Source organism: Tripterygium wilfordii, chromosome 4 (genome assembly GCF_013401445.1).
Source record: "Tripterygium wilfordii isolate XIE 37 chromosome 4, ASM1340144v1, whole genome shotgun sequence".
In the NCBI taxonomy this organism is placed as follows: domain Eukaryota; kingdom Viridiplantae; phylum Streptophyta; class Magnoliopsida; order Celastrales; family Celastraceae; genus Tripterygium; species Tripterygium wilfordii.
The window spans coordinates 5073806-5094420 of NC_052235.1; the positions used below are offsets into that span (position 1 = coordinate 5073806).

Consider the following 20615-nt stretch of genomic DNA (forward strand, 5'->3'; position numbering starts at 1 on the left):
TGGCAAATGAGCCATTGGTTGAGTGGCAATGACTTTGCATGTCCTTGACTGAGGTCTTGGGTTCTAGTCTCACCTCCTCCGAATATTTACAAGGAGGTGTGTGGGCTTAGTCTGCCCCTACGTGGGCTTGATAGTCTGCCCTTGCGTGGGCTTGATTTGTGCCTCCTGCGTGGGGCTTGTTTGTTGACACCTGTACTTTCATAGGCTTGATCTTGTGGTGTGTCGTATATTGTGTTTGTATTTGTACTCAAAAAAAAAATTGCCGGCAGAATCAACATTGCAATTGAAGATACGAGTTTTGAAAACTACCTGCAAGATAAATAAAAAGATTTTATATTATTTAAAACATTGCAATTGAACCAGAGGAAAGAGATTAACGGTGAAATGATTTATATATTTAGGGTCCGTTTGGTAGACAATTTTGATAGTAGTATATATGGTAGCATATATTGTGGTAGCAGATATGCTGGACAATAATAGTAGCACATATGCTGTCTAAATGGTTGGTAATGTTTAGTTCTACTTTTGTTGGTAACATATATATTAGGTAATATTATGTGACAAATTACATGTAGGGGTATTATGTATTTTAGTTGTAAGAAATGCAAATATAAATAACAATTAATAAGAGAGGATAGATTGGGGATAAAAGTCAAAATGGTCTCAAAATTATCCCTCCCATCACCATTTTCATTTGACAATAATATTGTCTCAATATTGTCTAGAAATTCGTGTCAGAAAATTGCTGTTTGTTTGACAACTATCATATATACTACTAACTGCAATATATGCTAGCAAATATGGCTTGCCAAACGGGGCCTTAGTATGAAAATGAGCAAAATATATGTCTAGCAATTTGCTGTAGTTTACCTTGGGTGGTTTGAATGGGTAATCACTTGGAAATATTATTATGTCAAGGAAAAATATTCCACCTTCATATGGGGTTCCTACAAAGATGATTCAAAGGCGTCTGTCAAAATTTGTCAATCCAAATTATTACACACTCCAAATAAAGAAGCAATGTTTGCAGCAAAAAGGATAAGTATGAAATTGCAAAGAACCCACAAGGCCACAACAACTACATGAACCCAATATTAAAGGACTATTTTCCTAAACTAAACCCTGTCAAACCAAATCAGACTCTTCTTTGTGTGAGGCTTCGGGCTGCTACCACATACACAGGCTGGAGTATCGCAGTTACTTCAAGTACATCGAGATCTTCAAGGGAACTGGGGACAGGGTCTCCATTGAAATTTCCTAGGAATTGTTATCACACCATGCATAGATATCTTTCCATGCATAGAGGGGAAAACATTCAAAAGCAAACTATAACTAATAAATGGAGATTCAGAAAGATGATGATGTATCCTTATAAATCAATAGGTACCTCAAATTTCATAGTGACTACACCATGATGCTCACATTTTGCAGCCTCTTTTCGTATTTCCACAACGTTCAGTACTAGAGATTTTACACGGCCAAGGTTTCAAAACCTACCATTAAGTAAAGAGAAATGGGGACTATTATTATTTGCAGTGAATGGGTTTGCAGTGAGTGGGTTTTTTCGGTAGTCAATGTTTAACAAATTAATACAAATACAAATTTGGCAGCTCTCATGAGCTTACCAAAGACGCTACGGTAGCAAACATACCCAGCATTATCAGACAATTGCTTAATTATCAGTCAAAATCTCAATTCCAACTACGCATTCTTCCATAACAAGCCCCGTAGGAAGTCCCCGGGAGAGAGAAGCCGTTGCTTTCGCACTCAATTGCTTAATCTTAGGATAAGAAACCTGTGAACTTTGAAACAAGAACACAATGAAATGGCAACAAAAGTGAACCACAAGAAATTAACAAAAACCCAGTGAACCCTACAAAGATATCAAAACCAGAAATCAAAATGCGATGGTCGATAGAAATAAGTACGAGGGGGTCCAATGAAGGTGGAGATCCAGTGGTAGAGATTATCGCCCTTGGGACAGGCAGAGCAGTCTTGAGGAGGATCCACGTTTAGCTCCATCATCTCCCTCTGTATTCTCTTCCCCGACGAAGACACCCGTGACGACGTCGTCACAGACGATGTTGCTATTGCTAGTGACGAAGATGATCTCGCCGTCCCGATCCCGGTGTTGCTACCGTGGTTCATGTTCATGCTCCACTACCACTGCCATGTGAAGTAATCAAAACAGTTAACAAACAAGAAACAACGGATAAGGATCATTTACTTGCCTGGGCCTGGGTGCCACTGGCCTTTGAAGTAGTGGCTTGGCTTGCATACTATGCGCAGTGGCTTGAAAATTGAAAGTTGTCGCTTTAGTTCGCTAATTTATTTGGGTTGAAGGCCTAATTTTGGCCTGACACAACTGCTTAAAGAATAAAGATAGTCACATTAGTAATCCAAGAAATCTCATGACTTCTAGTCACTCATTTGTGTGAATGGAGTAATAAGCACTTGCCAGAATTCTATTCACTCATGTGTCAATGGAGTGACCACTTTGACTTGCCATGACCAAGTGTTACTGACGAAGGAAAAACAAAAAAGAAAAAACAAAGGCATTGGAACCAAATTAAATTCTATTTTGCTAATTTCAGCTCAAAGAACATAAATTACAAACGATAACTCACCCCACATTTCCATAGAACACAAAAATGAGGGTAAAAAAGAAGACGCTAAAGTGGTACAAAATTTATACTGACATTGAAAAATACATCAACACTTTGTTATTTAGTAGGACAAGGGGTTTATGATACACCAACAATTGAGCTTTGTGCATTGCCTATGACTTTCATACAATTTAATCTCGGCCACTGTTTGAACCGTTCGAAGAGGAGTGAAATCAAATATACCTCTGAATCTGATCAACAAAGCAACACTAGGGCAAGACATATTGCTGATACTAGACACTGAAACCTGGAAACCTGCAAGCTTGGGCTACCTCCCTGGGGGCTTATCGGACCAAATGCCTCAGTAGGCAGAAATCCAACTCCGTTACTCGAATTAGAACTGTTTCACAATGATGATTATTTAGAGATACAGAAAATGTAAAAAGAAAAACTAATTGAAGCTTCTCCACGTGATCTAGAAAAAATAAATAGCATAGATTCAGATTTTACCTTCCTGTGAACTTACAGGATCTATAACCTGCAAAATCATATATTGGTAAGATAACAAGAAAATAAAAACAATTTTTGTGTGTGTTTGTGTTCGTGCATCAGAGCAAACGAGTACATAAGGTATTACGATGCAATGATAAAGAAACAGATCACTGCTCTGCAACAATAGAGTATAGGAATCTGCAAAGAGAAAATACGCTCTCTCCTTGATGCTAGGAAAGTAAAAGCATGTGGGCGCAAAGAAGATGAAGACAGAACTCAAGCCTTAGCACAGAAATCAATAATTTTAGTGCATCAACATCAAAGGCAAAAAGATCTAGCATCACTACATCTAGGCCACTCTGCGAAAAGATGAAGGAACAAGGCAAAGAAACGATAAGCAAATTCAATACTTTCTTTGGTAGTGAGGATTCATAAAGTGAAAGAGAACACAAGAAAATTGCAAATGTGTGTAAGTGTGAATGTTGAAAGATGATGCAGTAACTTACTGGGATCAACAGTAGTTGTCATTGCAGTACCACTAAAATCACATGTTCCACCAACACTGTGCATCCTCTGATAATAATCATTGTATGCATAGGAAGCATGATTCTGGAGCGAATCAGGAAAATAGCATGGCTGCCGTTGTTGGATGGGAGAGCAGTTTGCATGGCCTTGCCCGCAAGCCCAGTTAAGCCCATCTCGTAATTTATCAGAATCTGCATTTTGTCTTGCCACACAAAAAGTCACAGAAGAATTTCCAGTAATTTGATCGGAAGTACTCATGCTAAGTGGATAAACAGCAGACCCGTTGGTGAAGAAAATTCCCCAATTTTTCTCTGACACAGGCCCAGGTCTCTTGTCCTCATTAAACAACTCATAAATGTATGTGTTAATGGGAATATCAGACTGGCTAGGAGGACCTGAATCATTTAGAACTCGCCGGACCAAATTATCATTGAAGGTCTCAGCATTATCCACAGTGGCATCACGTTCATTGGTGCCACCAAGCCAAGGCCAGCCAGTTTCAGTGACTACAATGGGAATCCCAGAAATATTGTATGCTTCTATGGAGTAATAGACAGCATCAACCATTGCATCAAACATACTGCTATAATGGAAAAGATTATTTGGGTCAACAATCTGCTTGACTGCAGAAAGTGGTTGGAAGAGAGCATACTCCAGCGGAAATATGCCATCCCCGTTGGTGTATCCATAATATGGATAGGCATTCAACATGTAGAAAGACTTAGTGTTTTTCAAAAACTGAAGGAGCTGGTAAATTGTAGAGTTCCATGAAGAATTGAAGGTGGCAGTGGAGGGAGGGAAAGGCCTGGGAACAATATCCATTGATTGTGGGGTTGATACTTTGACCTGGAAATTTATATTTGCAGCAACTAGAGCCTTTTGAAGGTAAGTCAAAGCAGGAACCAGAACGGAGGCAGCATTGGGAATTGAAGTAAGAACCTCACTGCCTACAGCAATGGCAGTAATATTGGTTGCAGGCAAGTATGCTGCAACATTTTTATTAACCCAAGCTGCTGCTGTTGACGCAGATTCGCCAACCCCAAGAACTTCCTCATTAGTGACACCAACCATCACTTCAATCCCACTGTTTCCTAGAGCTTTCAGCAAGTGTGCATCGGCATCATAAAGGCGGACATGAGTTATTTGATTGGCTTTAAGGATTGCAACCACATCAGAAGCTGGTGGCATATTGGAAATGTTCGTCCCAATGTTTATCCCAACATATGCACCTACAGAGAAAGAAAGTATTCAATAGCATGTGGCCTGAACAATGCTATAAGTAGTGAGATATCTCCTATATCCAGATGGCTGCTTTCGTCTACGATGAAAATTTGTTATAAGATTTGTTGATTACAGTTATAGTCCTCGTGATAGGGGGGCCATTCTACGAAAAGCTTAAGAAGGTGAGGTGCATAGAGGGCAATCCTTCTTCTGTGACAAGAAAATTATGGCCATAACCAAGTAGAAATGAAGAATCCCATAACCAGCAGCAATAATTTGTATACACAGTAAATGAGGACATGATACAATATTTCTTTAATTATTAAATAAATGGAGGAATAAGGACAGAAAAGCAAATAAATAAACAAATGACAGATGTCATAACCACGTGTCAACACCTGGTTCCTTTTTCCTTTGTTTTAATATATACACTTATAGGGATGAAATAACAAAAACCTTTGACAATATTATTGTGAAGGAGAGTGGCACACATTTATGAATTTACCTAATGCATTCATAGAAAAGCGTACTAGAAGCAGAAGAAAACTTCCAAGCCATTTTCCAAGCACCATCAAGAAAACTGGAATTTCAACTTCCTCACTTGTTCCTTTAATGATTTGACCCTTGGCAAGAACTTCTGGAAAGGTCAAGCAAACATGAGAATTTGAGATAGAAATAGGCAAAATTCAGCTGAAGCTAACAATATGAAGGAGGAGGAGAAGGATTCAAGGAGTGAACACCAAATTAAATCAACTGCTCTCGATATGCATAGGTTAGCTCCACGTACATAACACGCAAAGATGCAGACATCAACGTCCCAAAAAGTGGCCAACTAATATGAGCCATATATTATTACGAGAAAACATGGCTGATAAATATAAAATCACTGTCTCAAGAAAATTATCCAATTTACACTTGCCTGACATATGAAGGAAAGAATTACATAGCATGAGTTTTAGTCTTGTAAACTTATCTGACTCTTGTCGTACACCCCTGACCCTGTATCTTCCGCATTTTGGAATTTATAGTAAAGTCTTCCTATGGTAAAAAGATCCTCAATGAATGTTAGAGAAGTGGAGGAAGCAAGCACCTATATTTCGTCCTGGTTGAACTAAATACCATTAGAGAAAACCTAACAAGTGCCATCACTCATACGAACCAGGCAGATGATGCTGAATACAATTGCCGCAACAATAAATACATCAGCTTGACAGTAATCACCCTTGCGATTTCATCAGGAATTAAATACTGCTGGAGAAAGTATCATATTGTTGTTGCAAACCTACAATTACAATGTTTTGTACAGTCCTGGTATGTGATGCCACATGTAACTACTGGCAACAACAAACATATCATTTTGACATTCACTGATACAGTGATTTTATAGAGGAAAAACATATCACATTTCCCTTCGTCATTTAAGAGCTCTGTCTATGTTTTAACTTCCGAAGCAACTCTGAATCTGTATCTCAGATGTCTAACTTCCCTCACGCTGTAACTCAAGGAACGCAAGGTTGAAATGTACACAATCAAATAAGAACTGACAGATATAGACTAAGACCAAAATATCATAGCCGTGTCATCCAAAGAGAAACAGCCAAGGGAAAAAACACAGAGCCCCAACGAAATCACAGAATATATGAAAACAATTTCAATGTAGCAACTTTTAGTGTACTAAACACATGGAGGAGACCTAAATTTGGGGAACAGAGAAAGCTCAACCAATTGCAATGCCTCCCAAGATTCAAGTGAAATTATTACACACTTTTCAACGTTCTTAAAGCAAACTACCCATCTCTGGAACCCATCTCGACCTCAGGTTTAAGAACGTCGAAATCTAGACAAACTATTGTTAGAAAATTGTATGGTGTAAGCGAAAAAGAACACAGCTTTGAGGCACGACTATCGCTTTCTTTAAAGAGATATTTGCCCCTACTTGAAATTAGTTTGCTAATAGGTTTCTCGCAAATCCCCTCCAGGATACAACAAAGCTATAAACATTCAAATAGCAATTCTGAATGTTTCTTGGATTTCTCTTTGTAAAACAAAATTGACAACAGAAAAAGGGAGGAATATTGGATAACATCAACTCTCAATCCTGGAAAATTTATAGAGCCGTACATTGTGAAATGCGTATAAACAGATCAAAATACAGCTACAAAGAAACAGAACTAGAACCCCAAAGACGAACTAAATTCAAAGAACCCATATGCCAAAACTCCGCAGAGAACGCAAACTTCAGTACCCAGATTGAGGAATTAAGAAAAACGTACCTGATCCAACCGGCCCCGCTTAAACCTCACGAGCAAGTCTCAAGGAAACCCTAGAGATGCCCAAGACAGAGAAGTACTGTTTCAGACACAAAACTGGCAACTTGGGAACAAAGAATCCAGAGAGAGAATCTAATAAAAGAATTTAAAAGCCCCCCACTAAGCAGAGCCTTTAAAGTGGAAACTAGAGCATCACAAGAACAAACTTCTAGAGCAAAAATTAAATACTTCAGTAAATACACAATAATTGTCTCTGAGCTAAAGTTCACTACATAACCCGCGAATGTATACCTAAATAATGCAATAATAATTGATTAATATACGTTTACAGAGTTGGAGAAACCTCTAATGGCAGCTTTCACTCTAATCTCCTGAGCCAATGAAAGTAAACAGAGACAATCTGTCCTGCAATATTTTTTTGTTTTCGTTGTTTGTCTTTTACTGCAATATGAGTTATTTAAAAATAAATAACACAATAATATTCCCTAAAAACTTTTAAGACATCCGGTATCGAGATCCTCGCCGTCTATCTATACTGGGCTTTTTTATCAATACTCTGCAAAATTAATAATACGCAATCACTATAATATAATCATATTTTATTTCGTTAAAAAAGGGAAAATAAAAATTCAAGCCATGCAAGAGAAGTATATTTTCAAAAACACGAGTAGCTCAAATAATACGCTCTTATGTATGGTATTTCATACAGATATTGAATTTGAGCATTTACTATTCTTTTCCCTATATTAAAAAAGAGAAGCATATTTTCTCTTTCCCTCCAAAAAGTTGAGTATTTTCCTCATCTTGAAAAGTCAAAAAAGGACGTTTTTAGAAAATTAGCTGTGAAGAACTAAAAAGTGTACGTGATTTACTCTATTTCGGTGGGGGGACTCACTGAAAGGCGACAGCATCAAAAGGAGTTCTTGGAAAAAAGATATTTTTTTCTGAAACTAAAAAATGAAAAATATATAAATATAAAACAAAGCAAAGGAGCCATAATTATTTATATTAATAAAGTTAGGGTTTTAAGTATTTTCTTCGTGGTTTGATGAGATAAGAGTATGGTTATGGAATGCATTGGTCTCATTTCACTTCTTTATTCAAGAAGCTTATCAGTGAAGAGTCCCAAGACATGCAGTTGAGATTTATAAAACAGAGTTGCTTAAGCCGTAAAAGCTCCAAAGAAAAGCAAAATGTCAAAAAAGTTGCAATCTTTGGCACTTTCCAGGGTGTATATATTTCCTTTACTAACATATAATAGCATCAACAATGGGATGATTTTAAAGTATTTGAAATGATATTTTCTTGATAAGTTAAGCACTACATGCACACTTGTAATAAAAAATGACCATTGAAAAATTAATTCATACTTGATATTTGAAGTGTATGGTAATTGATGAATAATGAAGAGAGAGATGATGAAAAAGTAAGAGAGATGTTATGAAAAGTAAGAGAGAGATGATGGAAAGAAAGATAGAGAAGATGAAAAGGAAGAGAGAGGTAATGAAAAATAAGAGAGAGATATGAAAATGAAGAGAGAGAAAATAAAGAAAATTAGTATAAAGTGTTGGAATGTATGAAGTATTGATGAATAGTGTAGGTTGTGGGACCCAGTCACACAATTAAATTGTGCCACCTAAGAGACAGGAGAAGAGAGAATATAATTTAGGAAAATTTTGAGTGTGTGCACAAATAACACCATTGTCGATGCTCTAACAAAGGATTATTACAGTCAGCAAGCAAAATGTAGTCCAGTACTCCTCTTGTGGATGAAACAGCAGCTGGGACTGGGACCAATGGCCAGGGCTTGGAAAACCCAACCCTAAAAATAACTTTGAATTGTGCTCTCTCAATTTGTCTTATTTCAAAAACATTAAATACAATCATTAAAAGATGAATCCCCAACCAGCACCAGCACCAGCACCAGCACCATGATTTATCTAATTGGACCCTCAAACCATTGTTATACAAAAATTATAAGGTGGTCTATTGAATTTCATACACATATCACTCGAGTGTGTGTATATATATACACACATATTCATATATGCGTCTGTGTATCAATATATACCATACAAGTGGTGATGACAACAATATAGGACCGCTGATATACGTTTTCATAAACAATCATCAAAAAAACCAAGTTAATTACCTATACATCAAGCCTTGGTTGAACTTCTACAATCTCTAACAAGAAGCGCGTTTTTATTTTTTATTTTTTGCTCTCTGACTATCGATCTTTATGATTATTTACTTCAATTTGACTTCTAAGATATTAGAATTGCTAGGTATTTTCTACTTCACTTTCTTTGAGCTTCCACATTGATTAAACAAGTATAACCCCCCCCCCCCCAACATTTACCAAGTCAACCAGTTTTTATCATTTCACATAAATTCCTTTCGGCAAGTCCCGTCAAACAACACTAGTAAAGAAGATAAATTAAGTCAAAAGACTTGTTGGAAATATTTATTAACTAGCATAACTTGCAGTTTGGTATGGAAAATGGTTTGTAAATTGCATTGAATCCAACGACAACAACTCGGTTTCTATATATATACATATATATTATTCTTCTATTGAGTACTTGACATCAATCTATTAGACGTGTTCCAAATTAATTAATGATCATGTAGACTAACATAACACCCGATAGTGCATGCCTTAACTATCTGTGGTGGTTTAAACATAATTGTAGTACTGTTAATTTGGTTGGATTGAATTTTCTAGTAATGGTAACAAGTTGAGTCCAACACACAACAGTATCCTGGGTCGTTTTAGGTTAGGGGTAATTTGTCAAATTTTTGAATTCTGGTTGCGTTGAAAAGCTGTAACAAATGGGAGAAAATCTGTGAAGGAAGAAACAAGTGTTGTTGTTTCTTAATGTATGTTTTGAAGATTGACCCAAAAGACTTGGTTGACCAGCTCTACCTAATATGGAGTCCTCTTTTTTTACTATATATATACATATATATATATCGAACTTGCTTGACAAGTTATTCTGTAAAGGCTTGTCAAGTCCAGTGAAAGAGACTGATTTGGAGGGTGGGTTGGTGGGTATAATAGGGTATTCAATTAATCAATGGATCTGAATTGAATTATTTGGATTGGTCTATATGATCAACTAACGATATGTGTAAAAAATTTAAATATAAATTTGCATTATCGATAAAAATTTAAATATAATTGACGTTTATAATGATATTCAAATTGGGTTGTCGCATTTTCCTGATTGAAAAAGTTAAGGGATAAGTTTCGCTCTTCTAAAGTCGCGAGTTCAAACCTCGTGTATTATGGAATTTACATAAATTATAGTAATCCGCTAATCGAATTTAGTAAACCATATACTGTTGGGAGGGGGTTTATGCGAAAGAGTTATTGCATGTACTCCAATGCTTATCAAACACCATTTATTTTTATTTTGATTCAAAACACACCAATCTTGTATTATTTGTGGTACCAATAATTCAAAAGTACGCATACGAGTCAACCACTTCCGTGAGAAGTGTACGTGATTAACCAACACACCCCTCCAAGCAGAAGACCCAAAGAGTCAATGTACCGACACAATGTACAAATACAAAGCCGACCCTTGCGCTTTCCTTGTTTGGATACTTTAGAAAGTCATAACACTATGTACAGTTGAGCTGCTTCATTTCAGATTTCAAAATCACATCATAGTGGGGCCCATGTACGTCAAACCCACACCGGAAATGGACGGTGATTAGAGCATCCACAATGGTGCTATATTTAACATTGTTAACAATACTTTTTGGATAGATATAGTGTTATACCATCACAATGGGTATAATGGTGTGTATTTCAAGTACTTGAAATGTTACTTTTTTGATAAATATAGCGCTACATGCACACAATGAGTGAAAAATGACACTTGAAAATTTAGTTGTGGAAAAATGATACTTGAGAGTTGGAGTATATATATAGTTGATGAATAGTGAAGAGATAGATGATGAAAATGAAGAGAGAAGTGATGAAAATGAAGAAAGAGAAGATTAAAAGGAAGAGAGAGGTGATGAAAAGAAAGAGAGAGAAAATGAATATAGAGTGTTTGAATTTATGGAGTGTTGATGAATAGTGTTTATTATGAGACCCACTCATCCAATTAAATTGTGCCACATAGGAGAGAGGAGAAGTGAGAGAATAATTTTGAAGTGTTTTATTATATTACTACTAGTGTGGATGCTCTTAGGATTTTGTTATTTGGGTCAAACTTGAAACGCCACATGCTTTTGGTATAGAAGTTTTCTTTGGGTGGGCCATCGGTCAATCTCTTCTCATTCACCCTATTACCTTTTATTATAAAATGCCATTTTTTTCTCCCACAACAGTGCAGATATATGGGTTGGCAATTACGGTTGGCCTGAATAATACGATGAACAAGAAAATAAACCCGACTAAGTTGGCAATATCTTTTTGAGATGTTAATTAAGATAATCTAAGTTTGGTACAATAGATAAAAATAATTTTAAATACATAGATTTGACAAGATTCCTTAGCTATTACATTCTACATGTCTTGCAGATTGTTAGTGATTCAAATTCTAAGTTTGGTACAAAAGATTGTAGATCCGAGCAATTACAACATTGAAAAGGGTATGTCAATGATTCAAATTTTAATATAACAATGTGACTAATGACATCATTTGACATGACTATAAACCTCAATTTTGGTTGAATTATTTGGTGCTTGAATAGGGGGTCGGTTGAATTAGTGCGCCACTGACCAAGCTTTGCATCAATTCTGAATACACTCATGCACCTTGAGTTTAATTTTGCAAGTTCAACTGCGTACATTCACAGATTTTATCAAATCCAATTCAACCCCAATAATAAAATACTCTATTCAGATTAAAATCAAAGTTCAACAAATAGTTATAGACTTGTACTACATAGGCAAATAGAACAAACGTCTTGCCCTATTCACCATGTCTAATTATTTTATGATCTACAATTGGAAAATAATAAAAGCAGAGCTGACTTGTTTGTTCATTCTCTCCCATCCAGCGATGCTACTACTGAGTACCGACCCTCTAGGCCGCTAACGTCACGGTCGGTGTTTCAGAACAGACTGAAAAAGCGCGTTCTTGGTTCTACGACCCGCGACTCGTAGACTAGCAGCATGAGATTTTGATAATAACAACTCTCCAGCTGTCAACTCTTTAATGCACTTGCATGCCTCCAGCTATGCCTAAGCGGCTACGCCGCTACACTATCTCGAACGTCGCCGTTTGAATAATACAACGCAGTACGATTAAATATTAACAAATTCATTTTTCTAACAAACCGGCTACAGTCACGGGATACGGTTGTCTGTGTATTGGGTATGTTTGTATGGCCAGTATGAGGCAGAACCTACGTGGCCCATTAAAGATGTGACACATGTACTTGTACGTGGACCCCAACCAGGTTGTACGGTGCAAATTACCCCATCTCGATTTATATAATTACTTAATTAACAAATGCAGGTGGTTTGCATGGAGATCTGAAACGACAGGTGTAATGACAACCCATTGTCTGATTTTTGTTGACATTTCAATTGTATATTTTTTTTATTCAATGATTATGAGATACTGAAGCAGATAAATTGAGTAGTGGGCTTATATTAGTTTATACTTTATACACACAGAGCCTCCCCCAAAAAAGTAGGGTTTGACTTTGATGTGGCTCATATATCAATTCAAACAAAACCAACTGAATATGCTTTGGGAGTTTGGGGGCCGAGGTTTTTGTATTCACACATTGTCAAAAAAGTGATGGTTGCTTGTTTTACAGGTCATCTCTTGAAAGCAAAAATTAACATTTTAACCCATAAATTATATGTAATTGTAATTATAGTAAGAGCAGAATGTATTGGCATAGTGATTTTGGTCAAACAAGATCCCTCGAAATTGATGAGTTTTTTTAGGTTCAAGTTACATTATACCATTAAGGTAAAACAATGATACGAAAGTGTTCAGAAAATTCAGCCCAAAACATCTCAAAATGATATTTTTCGTATGATTCATACGGTTTTTTTTTAGTAATATCCGACACCAAATAAAAAAACTAAATAAAGCGAAGAATATTAATTAATTGTCGCATATACACTTTTGGCGTTTATACTTTCCGACAAATACATAGTTTATACTATTCCTTTTAAACGGTAGGCCTACATGTTTTTTTTTGCTACGTGTGATGTGCTTTACATAAAATATTATATGAATATCGGGGTTTTTAATTTAAATCGTATATTATCACTCTCTCTCACTCCTTATATATATATATATATTTCGAAACATGGATTTGAGGAGAGGGTAGGATTCGAACCCACGATTTAATGGATTAGTGATTCTTTACATGTAATGTGATTGTTGTTAACCAACGACTCACTTGCTAGATATACACGCATTTGAGGTTGTCACCGAGGAGGATTCAGTCAACATGAAAATCTACAAATGTATTAATAAATAACATTTTAAAATCCGAAAATCAAACTTTTACCAAATAAAATAATAAAAATTTAACACGTCTATATTGGTAATCTCATAATATGTACTTATTTGTTGTAATTAAAATTATATCGTATTTTACGGCATGAAAGATTTGGAAGAAGTACGTACGGCGGCTGTATTGAATAAGGACTTCATTAATATATATATATATATATATGATTGAATTAACTATTTAGATAATAAATTGAAATTGACGTAAATAGCATATTTGCCTATTTAGTGTATGGTGTGGTAAAAAAAGGCAAAATACATACACAAACACTTGATCAAGGTTCGATTCTGTTGAGGTTTTTTTTTTAAACCTCATTATATCGAGAAACAATATTCAATAGATAAAGACACACACATATATATATATATATAAACATATGTATTACCTTCTAAAATATATTTAATTTACTAAATTGAATTAGAGACAAGACCCTTAATTTTGACTTCTAAAGGACATATTTGTTGTTATTAACTCATCAATATATGTATATATACCCTTATTCTTGGTCAAGTCGTGAAGATTGCATGGAAGTTTACTAGTTACTTGGGAGATACTTGATTGTGGAAGTGACATTTAAGGAATTGCGATTATGAACAAGTCAATTTCAGCTTGCTTTTACAGCAAGAAATATTTAAATGAAATCAAATAAAATTTATAAAATTCAAATTTTTTTTTGATTTTTTAGGCAATTAAGCTATTTAACAATATTACAATCGCACTAATTATTTTGTAAGAGTGAGCCATATCCTAGTTCTTGTAATTTGAATTTAGTAAAATATATATATGTAAAAAAGTATTTTTGGATGATTATAATAAAAATGTTTTTTTTTTGAAATATACAATTAAATTTTTTTTTTTAAAAAAAAAAGGGGAAAGACGTGGTCACGAGGGCGTGATGGTTGACGAAAGCTCCTACTAAAAATACTGACAGTTCAATAGTCCTCACTCGTCACCGCGTGGTGGAAATGTAGGCAGTCTCAAGTTCCTCTCTCTAAAAACCAAAATGCGTTTGACAACTCTCTCTCTCTACTCTGTTATTTATATTACTCAATCAAAGTCGAAAGATTAGCATTCGAGGTGAGCGACGGTTGTTTTTACGTTTTAAGAGCTTCAACTCTCTCTATCTATAGAGAAAGAAATTAAATACTGAACTCCATATACCTTCAACAAAGAGAGAGCAATCATTCACCCAACACAGAGAGTTCTTTCATACCCACCACCAGCATTTTCACTGTCTCGCCATACAAAGGTACTGCCTTTCATATTCTTTTACTTGTTTCTGTTAATGTTGATTTAGTCGGTGTTTATGTGCTTTTTGATCAAATGGGTGTGTTTTTCTTTGCTGTTTTTGACATTGATTCTTCCCGCTAATGTGGGTGGCTGGGAATTGGGTTTTTACAGATGGGTTTGTGGATTGATGTTCTTTGTTGATTGGTATTGTTTCTGGTTTGTTGGCTTTGTACTGATTATGTTATTTGAAGGAAATGGGTTCATATTTTTTTTACTTAGATGTCTTTGTGGGGATTATGGATTTGGTTTTTGCTGGTTTGGAAATGGATTTTGCAGATCCATGGCCTTGTTTGATGTTTATGTTTGAAACTTTGTTATCTGTCAAGGTTTACAAAGTTGTTGTTGTTCTTATAAATGTAGCTTGTTTGCTTTATTTGTTATCTTGATATATCTATAACAGACTTTGATTTCAAGAGAATGTCTAGGATTTCTACTAATAGTTGTGACTGTTTTCTTTCTCCACATTTCCTTCTCTGCCACATTTTTTAATTTTTATGGATTTGCACTTATAGCTTTACGGATTGTAAATTATGATTGGGCTGCACTTCTGTGACAATTGTGAGAAATTTTTGTTTGCGATGTTAAAGTTATGTTCATCGATGATGACAGGAATCAAGACCATATAGGTTTCAGGAATAGGTTTTGCGTTGAATGGGGATATCATTTTCGGGTCCATTTGCGGAGTACGGTGATGTGGAGAATGAGTTGGAATCTGTTTTTGTTAAGTCTATTAGCTTCGGAGATGATAAAGAGAAAACTCCAGTACGATCAGTCAGTTTCAAAAGGCAAGATTCAATACCCACAATATTGAAATCCTTGGGTTCTGGAAAGATGATATTTGAAGGATCAGTTAGTTTTAAGGGCATAGAAGGAGAGGCAATGATCTCAATCAAGCCTTCTTCATTAGATGAAGAAAATAATGTTCCCATAACACCAATCAAAACAAAGAGGAATGATGTAAATAATCATTCCCCAAGATCTGATAGTCCAGTAGGAATGTGCCAACCCATGATTCTGGATTCAAGCAACCCCAAACACGAGGCTGCAATAAGGTTGCAGAAAGTGTACAAAAGTTTCCGAACCAGAAGAAAGCTAGCAGATTGTGCTGTTCTTGTTGAGCAGAGCTGGTGGATGCTCTTAGACTTTGCTGAACTCAAGCGAAGTTCGATATCTTTCTTTGACAGTAAGGAACATGAATCTGCCATGTCACGTTGGTCACGAGCAAGAACAAGAGCTGCCAAGGTAGGTTTAAAAGTGATACCATATGTTGCTAATATGTTCATATGCATAAGAGATTTGATATTAATGTTTTAATCAATTTTCTGAAATGAATTGCTCCTTTTATTCCACAGGTTGGAAAAGGTTTGTCAAAGAATGAAAAGGCCCAAAAAATGGCCTTGCAACACTGGCTTGAGGCGGTAAGTCAATTGATTCCCAAAAATATTATATGAAAAAAAATTAATTCATTTACAAGCGGATTCTAATTCTAGTTGTTTATTATTTTTCCACGCAGATTGATCCACGGCATCGATATGGACACAATCTACACTTCTATTATGTTAAATGGCTTCAGTGCCAGAGTAGGGAACCCTTCTTTTACTGGTAAGTTTATGTTGCCTAATGAATTTGCTTCTATCATCAATATTTTTCTTCCAAATCCAAAAGTTTGATCTTAATTGTGCATATGCTGTTTTTTTTGGAGACAGGTTGGATATAGGAGAGGGCAAAGAAGTAAATCTTGATAAATGTGCCAGATCAAAACTTCAACAGCAGTGCATCAAGTATCTTGGTCCAGTAAGTCCATTTCCTTTTCATATTCATTCTCTATTTTTGTATTTTTTTTTTGCCTTTTTATTGACGAATATTCTCCTACCTATAGATGGAAAGGAAGGCCTATGAAGTCACTATCGAGGATGGAAAGTTTATATACAAGCAAACAGGGGAGTTCCTACACACAACTGAAGATGCAAAATGGATTTTTGTCCTAGGCACTTCTAAGACCTTGTATGCTGGCAAGAAAAAAAAGGGTACCTTCCAGCATTCGAGCTTCTTGGCTGGAGGAGCCACTACTGCTGCTGGGAGATTAGTTGTTGAAAATGGCATCCTTAACGTATGGCTATAAACTTAGTTTTGCATTTTAGTTGTAGTGGTTCCTGTTGCTTTTAATGATCTCTAGATCTTGACATGGTCGTTTAATGGCATTTTCTGCTGTTATCCAACAGGCTGTTTGGCCTCACAGTGGTCATTATTGCCCCACAGAAGAGAATTTCAGGGACTTCATTTCATTTCTCAAAGACAATAATGTGGATCTCACCGATGTTCAGGTAAAAAATAAGAAGCCTATTTTCTTCTGTTCTTTCTTTATAGGTGAAAAATGTAAAAAAGAGTGTTTTACTGATGATATTTTGCTTTTCCAATGACAGATGATGTCAATTGATGAAGAAGATTCAACTAGCAGACTACGAAGCAGTAAGCATCTTAGAAGCAACTCTGACGAGGACTTGGCTGAAAATGTAAATGTTACAGAGATTGAAGAGGTCAATGTTGAAGATTTGACTCAAGAGAAGACTGAATCAATGGAACAAGAATATGCTGCTGCATTGAAACCATCAAAGTCAAGGCGGCTCCGAAACCTTTGTAGAAAATTGACCGATCTTGAAATACCAAAAAAGGATGGATTGCTCGAGAGATTACAAAATGAAAATTCTGCAGCTGGACCAAGTTGTGACAATGGCTTGGTAGACTCTCCAGTGAGGGATGGCTATGAAACACCAGAAGAAGCATTTACCTCAGATCAAGAATACACGCCTCTTGAACAGAACTTGTTTAGTGAAGAACACGAAGCAGAAGTAGAGAGCATTCCCGAAGAATCAATTCTTCAAAGAATTAACTCAAAAAAAGGAACAAAGTCTTATCAACTAGGGAAGCAATTGTCTTGCAAATGGACAACTGGAGCAGGACCTCGTATAGGGTGTGTGAGGGACTATCCATCAGAGCTCCAGTTCCGGGCTCTGGAGCAAGTGAACTTGTCTCCACGAAGTACTGGACATTGTAGAACATACTTCTCTCCTCGAAACAGTAGTGGACCAAGTCCAAAGACATCATCCATCCTCTGGCATTGCAGTGGTGCAGTGGCAGTGACTGCGGACTCCCCAGTGCCTGAGATAGGGAGTTTAAAACAAAGAAGAACACAGTCCTCCCCATTACAGAGAATTGGATCCATAACAGGTTGCTAATGAGTTCCTGGTTGATCTATTATTATTGCGTGAATACAAAAATATAGCGTAGGAATTCTTTATCATTCTTTTCAATTCAAATGTACTTTTTTAACAAGTATCAATTCAAATCATGTATACATTTTTTTAAATTCTTTCATCTTGTACATTATCATGAAAATTGTAGCATCCTTTGGGTTTTGGAACCCATTCAATACAAGAGAAATATTCACTTTTCTTTTTTATATAGCACATCTCTTGAGCACCGAATTCCTCTCTTTCTTATTGTGTTAGACAGATATGCTTAAACCCTATTTGGTGTTTTTTTTTTCTCAGTTAGTTGCTTGTGCTGTCACTGAATGTTCACTGCATAATTAGGGTTGGTGAATTACTGGTTTTTTCTCCTCCATGGTGCAGTCTTTCATTGTGCTGTGTGAAGTGTGAACCTCCTACGTCCCTTTAGAAAGTAAAACCTTTGAACTTTATTTTTCGGGGCTTTGGGTTATATACTTCCGACATAGTCCAATAGGGATTGGACTGGGCTTTCCTAAGTTGGGCATGGGAAAGATCACTTTTGGGCCTGTAGTCCAATGTCAGCAGACAGCAGCTGTGAGAACCACTTTAGTAAAACACTAGGTTAGTCCCGCGCTACGCGCGGAATCGTAGAATTAATTTTAATCATGAAAGACCATTGCGAAATAAAATGTAAAATTGGTGCAAGTATTACATCTTTTACACTGGCAATTATTAAAATGGTCAGTCAATGGTCGATTGAGAGCGTTTATAGCCTAATAACAATCATATTATAGGTGCACTAAGGAATTGGAGTTTGTTGAAATGGTAATGTGTTCCTTGGAGGATTTTGGCATCTGAATTGCCTACATAAATCATAAAATTTAAGAAGTCTTCGCCTCGATTGTTAATAAATGGCATCATTTCTTTCATCCTCCAGACGTCCACCTTCTTTGCTATTTGAGGTTGATGTACAATTCGTCTGAATCTCTTGCAGCTGATATAGCGTCAGTCAATAGATAAATATAGGAATTTTTTATTAAAATAGAATTTACTTGAAAGTGTTGATATTGGTTGAAGTGAACTTAGGCGAACATAAGTTGAAATAATAAAGAAGAATCATTGCTAACCTTTGTCTTACTGCTGCAAATGTCCATGGTTGATCTAGTGTTCGTTGCAGTATTTCCCCAACTAATTCTTTTGTAAGCCTGTTGAATTGGTTCCTGTCATAGTTGCTATCTTTATTCATGTTTAGTTATCGTTTGATGATCTTGGAAGCCTGTGTTGTTTAAAGTTTTCATTTTATATGCACTATGCAACATTAATTGTGAAATATTTGATTATGATATATTCAATGTATCTGGTTACTTTGTTTTTTCATATACATTTTTTCTCTATGTTTTCTTTATAAAAATAGTTAATGAGTTGAGGTAGTAATTATTTTGAACATTGAACAGTCACTATTGGAAGGCCTTAAATTTTAGCATTTTGATTTTTATGATTTGTTTGTGAATCCCGAAAATCTATGATTTTTTATTTTTGTGCGTTTTCTTTTGTTTTTAAATATGTTGATGTATTGGATTTGTTTTTGTCAATGAGTCTATTAATGTTTAGGAAAGGATTTTTTGAGTTCCGGATATTGCAGTTATTTTGTTTGTGTTATTGCCGGTTATTATTAGTACTATATGTTGTTTTTCTGGATAATAAGAAAAGTAATATTTTGGATTAGAAGGTGTGGCTATGAAAGAATACTACTATATGTTGTTACTGAGTTTCCACTTCCTTGTTGGATTGATGAATGGTGAACAGCGTCAAATAAATGACATGTTTAATTCAGAATCTCCTTGTACACAATGTTTTTCACCATTTCTTTGTGCATACATTCTTTGTCATCTTGTAAGATCTTGAGGCCTTGACGATTGGTTACCCTTGATATTGCTACATATAGTTGGCCGTGCGAGAAGACTTATTTTGGAAGGTATACACCGACATTTTGAAGCGATTTGCCTTGGCTTTTATTAATGGTCATAGCGAAACAGACCGAAAGCGGGAATTGTCTCCTCCTCAGCGTGAACGGCAGCCTGGTATCTGATTAGGACATAATTATCGTTGGTATAAGAACTGATGGTCCAATATTTGTGCCCGTCATGATTTCAGCCTCGACAAACCATTTACCAAGTTGGGTAATTATAAGTCTTGTACCATTGCACAAACCCTTACTCTGATTGATGTTCCTCAACAACATAACTGGTACACCAACCTTCAACTTGAGTTCATGATTTGGAATTCCCGGTATTTTTAAACTATTAAGAAACTCAACTGGATATAAGACATCTTGGTTGTTTGCATCTGAAGTCTGGTTGCATATGGTATCTGAACTTCTGTAACATTTTTCCTCTGAATTGACTTGCTGTATCATGTATTGGTTGAGATCGCTGTCAATTTCGTTTATCGGTGCAAGAATGGCTCTTTCCTTCAAATAA

At 35.9% G+C, this 20615-nt stretch overlaps 3 protein-coding genes across 6 annotated transcripts; 1 reads left to right on the forward strand and 2 right to left on the reverse strand.

Annotated features, from left to right (window-relative positions):
• Positions 1 to 69: 69 nt before the first annotated feature.
• LOC119996835 (constitutive photomorphogenesis protein 10-like) lies at positions 70 to 2360 on the reverse strand. Its single transcript, XM_038843627.1, has 4 exons — positions 1929 to 2360; positions 871 to 947; positions 248 to 309; positions 70 to 73 (listed from the first exon to the last, which is right to left on the reverse strand). Exons 1-4 carry the CDS (start codon positions 2152 to 2154, stop codon positions 70 to 72), a joined length of 369 nt encoding a protein of 122 aa, XP_038699555.1. The 5' UTR covers positions 2155 to 2360.
• Positions 2361 to 2558: 198 nt separating this feature from the next.
• Positions 2559 to 7559, reverse strand: LOC119997496 (glucan endo-1,3-beta-glucosidase 4-like). Of its 4 annotated transcripts, none has more exons than XM_038844564.1 (6): positions 7458 to 7559; positions 7118 to 7167; positions 5350 to 5481; positions 3605 to 4852; positions 3117 to 3144; positions 2559 to 3006 (listed from the first exon to the last, which is right to left on the reverse strand). In XM_038844564.1, the coding sequence occupies exons 3-6, from the start codon at positions 5414 to 5416 to the stop codon at positions 2862 to 2864; spliced, it is 1488 nt and encodes a 495-aa protein (XP_038700492.1). In that variant the 5' UTR covers positions 5417 to 5481; positions 7118 to 7167; positions 7458 to 7559; the 3' UTR covers positions 2559 to 2861. The 4 variants fall into 4 exon arrangements, with proteins under 4 accessions (XP_038700492.1, XP_038700493.1, XP_038700495.1 ...); XM_038844565.1 differs by having other exon boundaries at positions 7438 to 7505; XM_038844567.1 differs by lacking the exon at positions 7118 to 7167 and having other exon boundaries at positions 7458 to 7546.
• Positions 7560 to 14583: 7024 nt separating this feature from the next.
• Positions 14584 to 18365, forward strand: LOC119997094 (IQ domain-containing protein IQM2-like). Its single transcript, XM_038843893.1, has 8 exons — positions 14584 to 14864; positions 15515 to 16147; positions 16258 to 16323; positions 16419 to 16507; positions 16612 to 16699; positions 16785 to 17015; positions 17128 to 17229; positions 17329 to 18365. Exons 2-8 carry the CDS (start codon positions 15557 to 15559, stop codon positions 18139 to 18141), a joined length of 1980 nt encoding a protein of 659 aa, XP_038699821.1. The 5' UTR covers positions 14584 to 14864; positions 15515 to 15556; the 3' UTR covers positions 18142 to 18365.
• The last annotated feature ends 2250 nt before the right edge of the window (positions 18366 to 20615 follow it).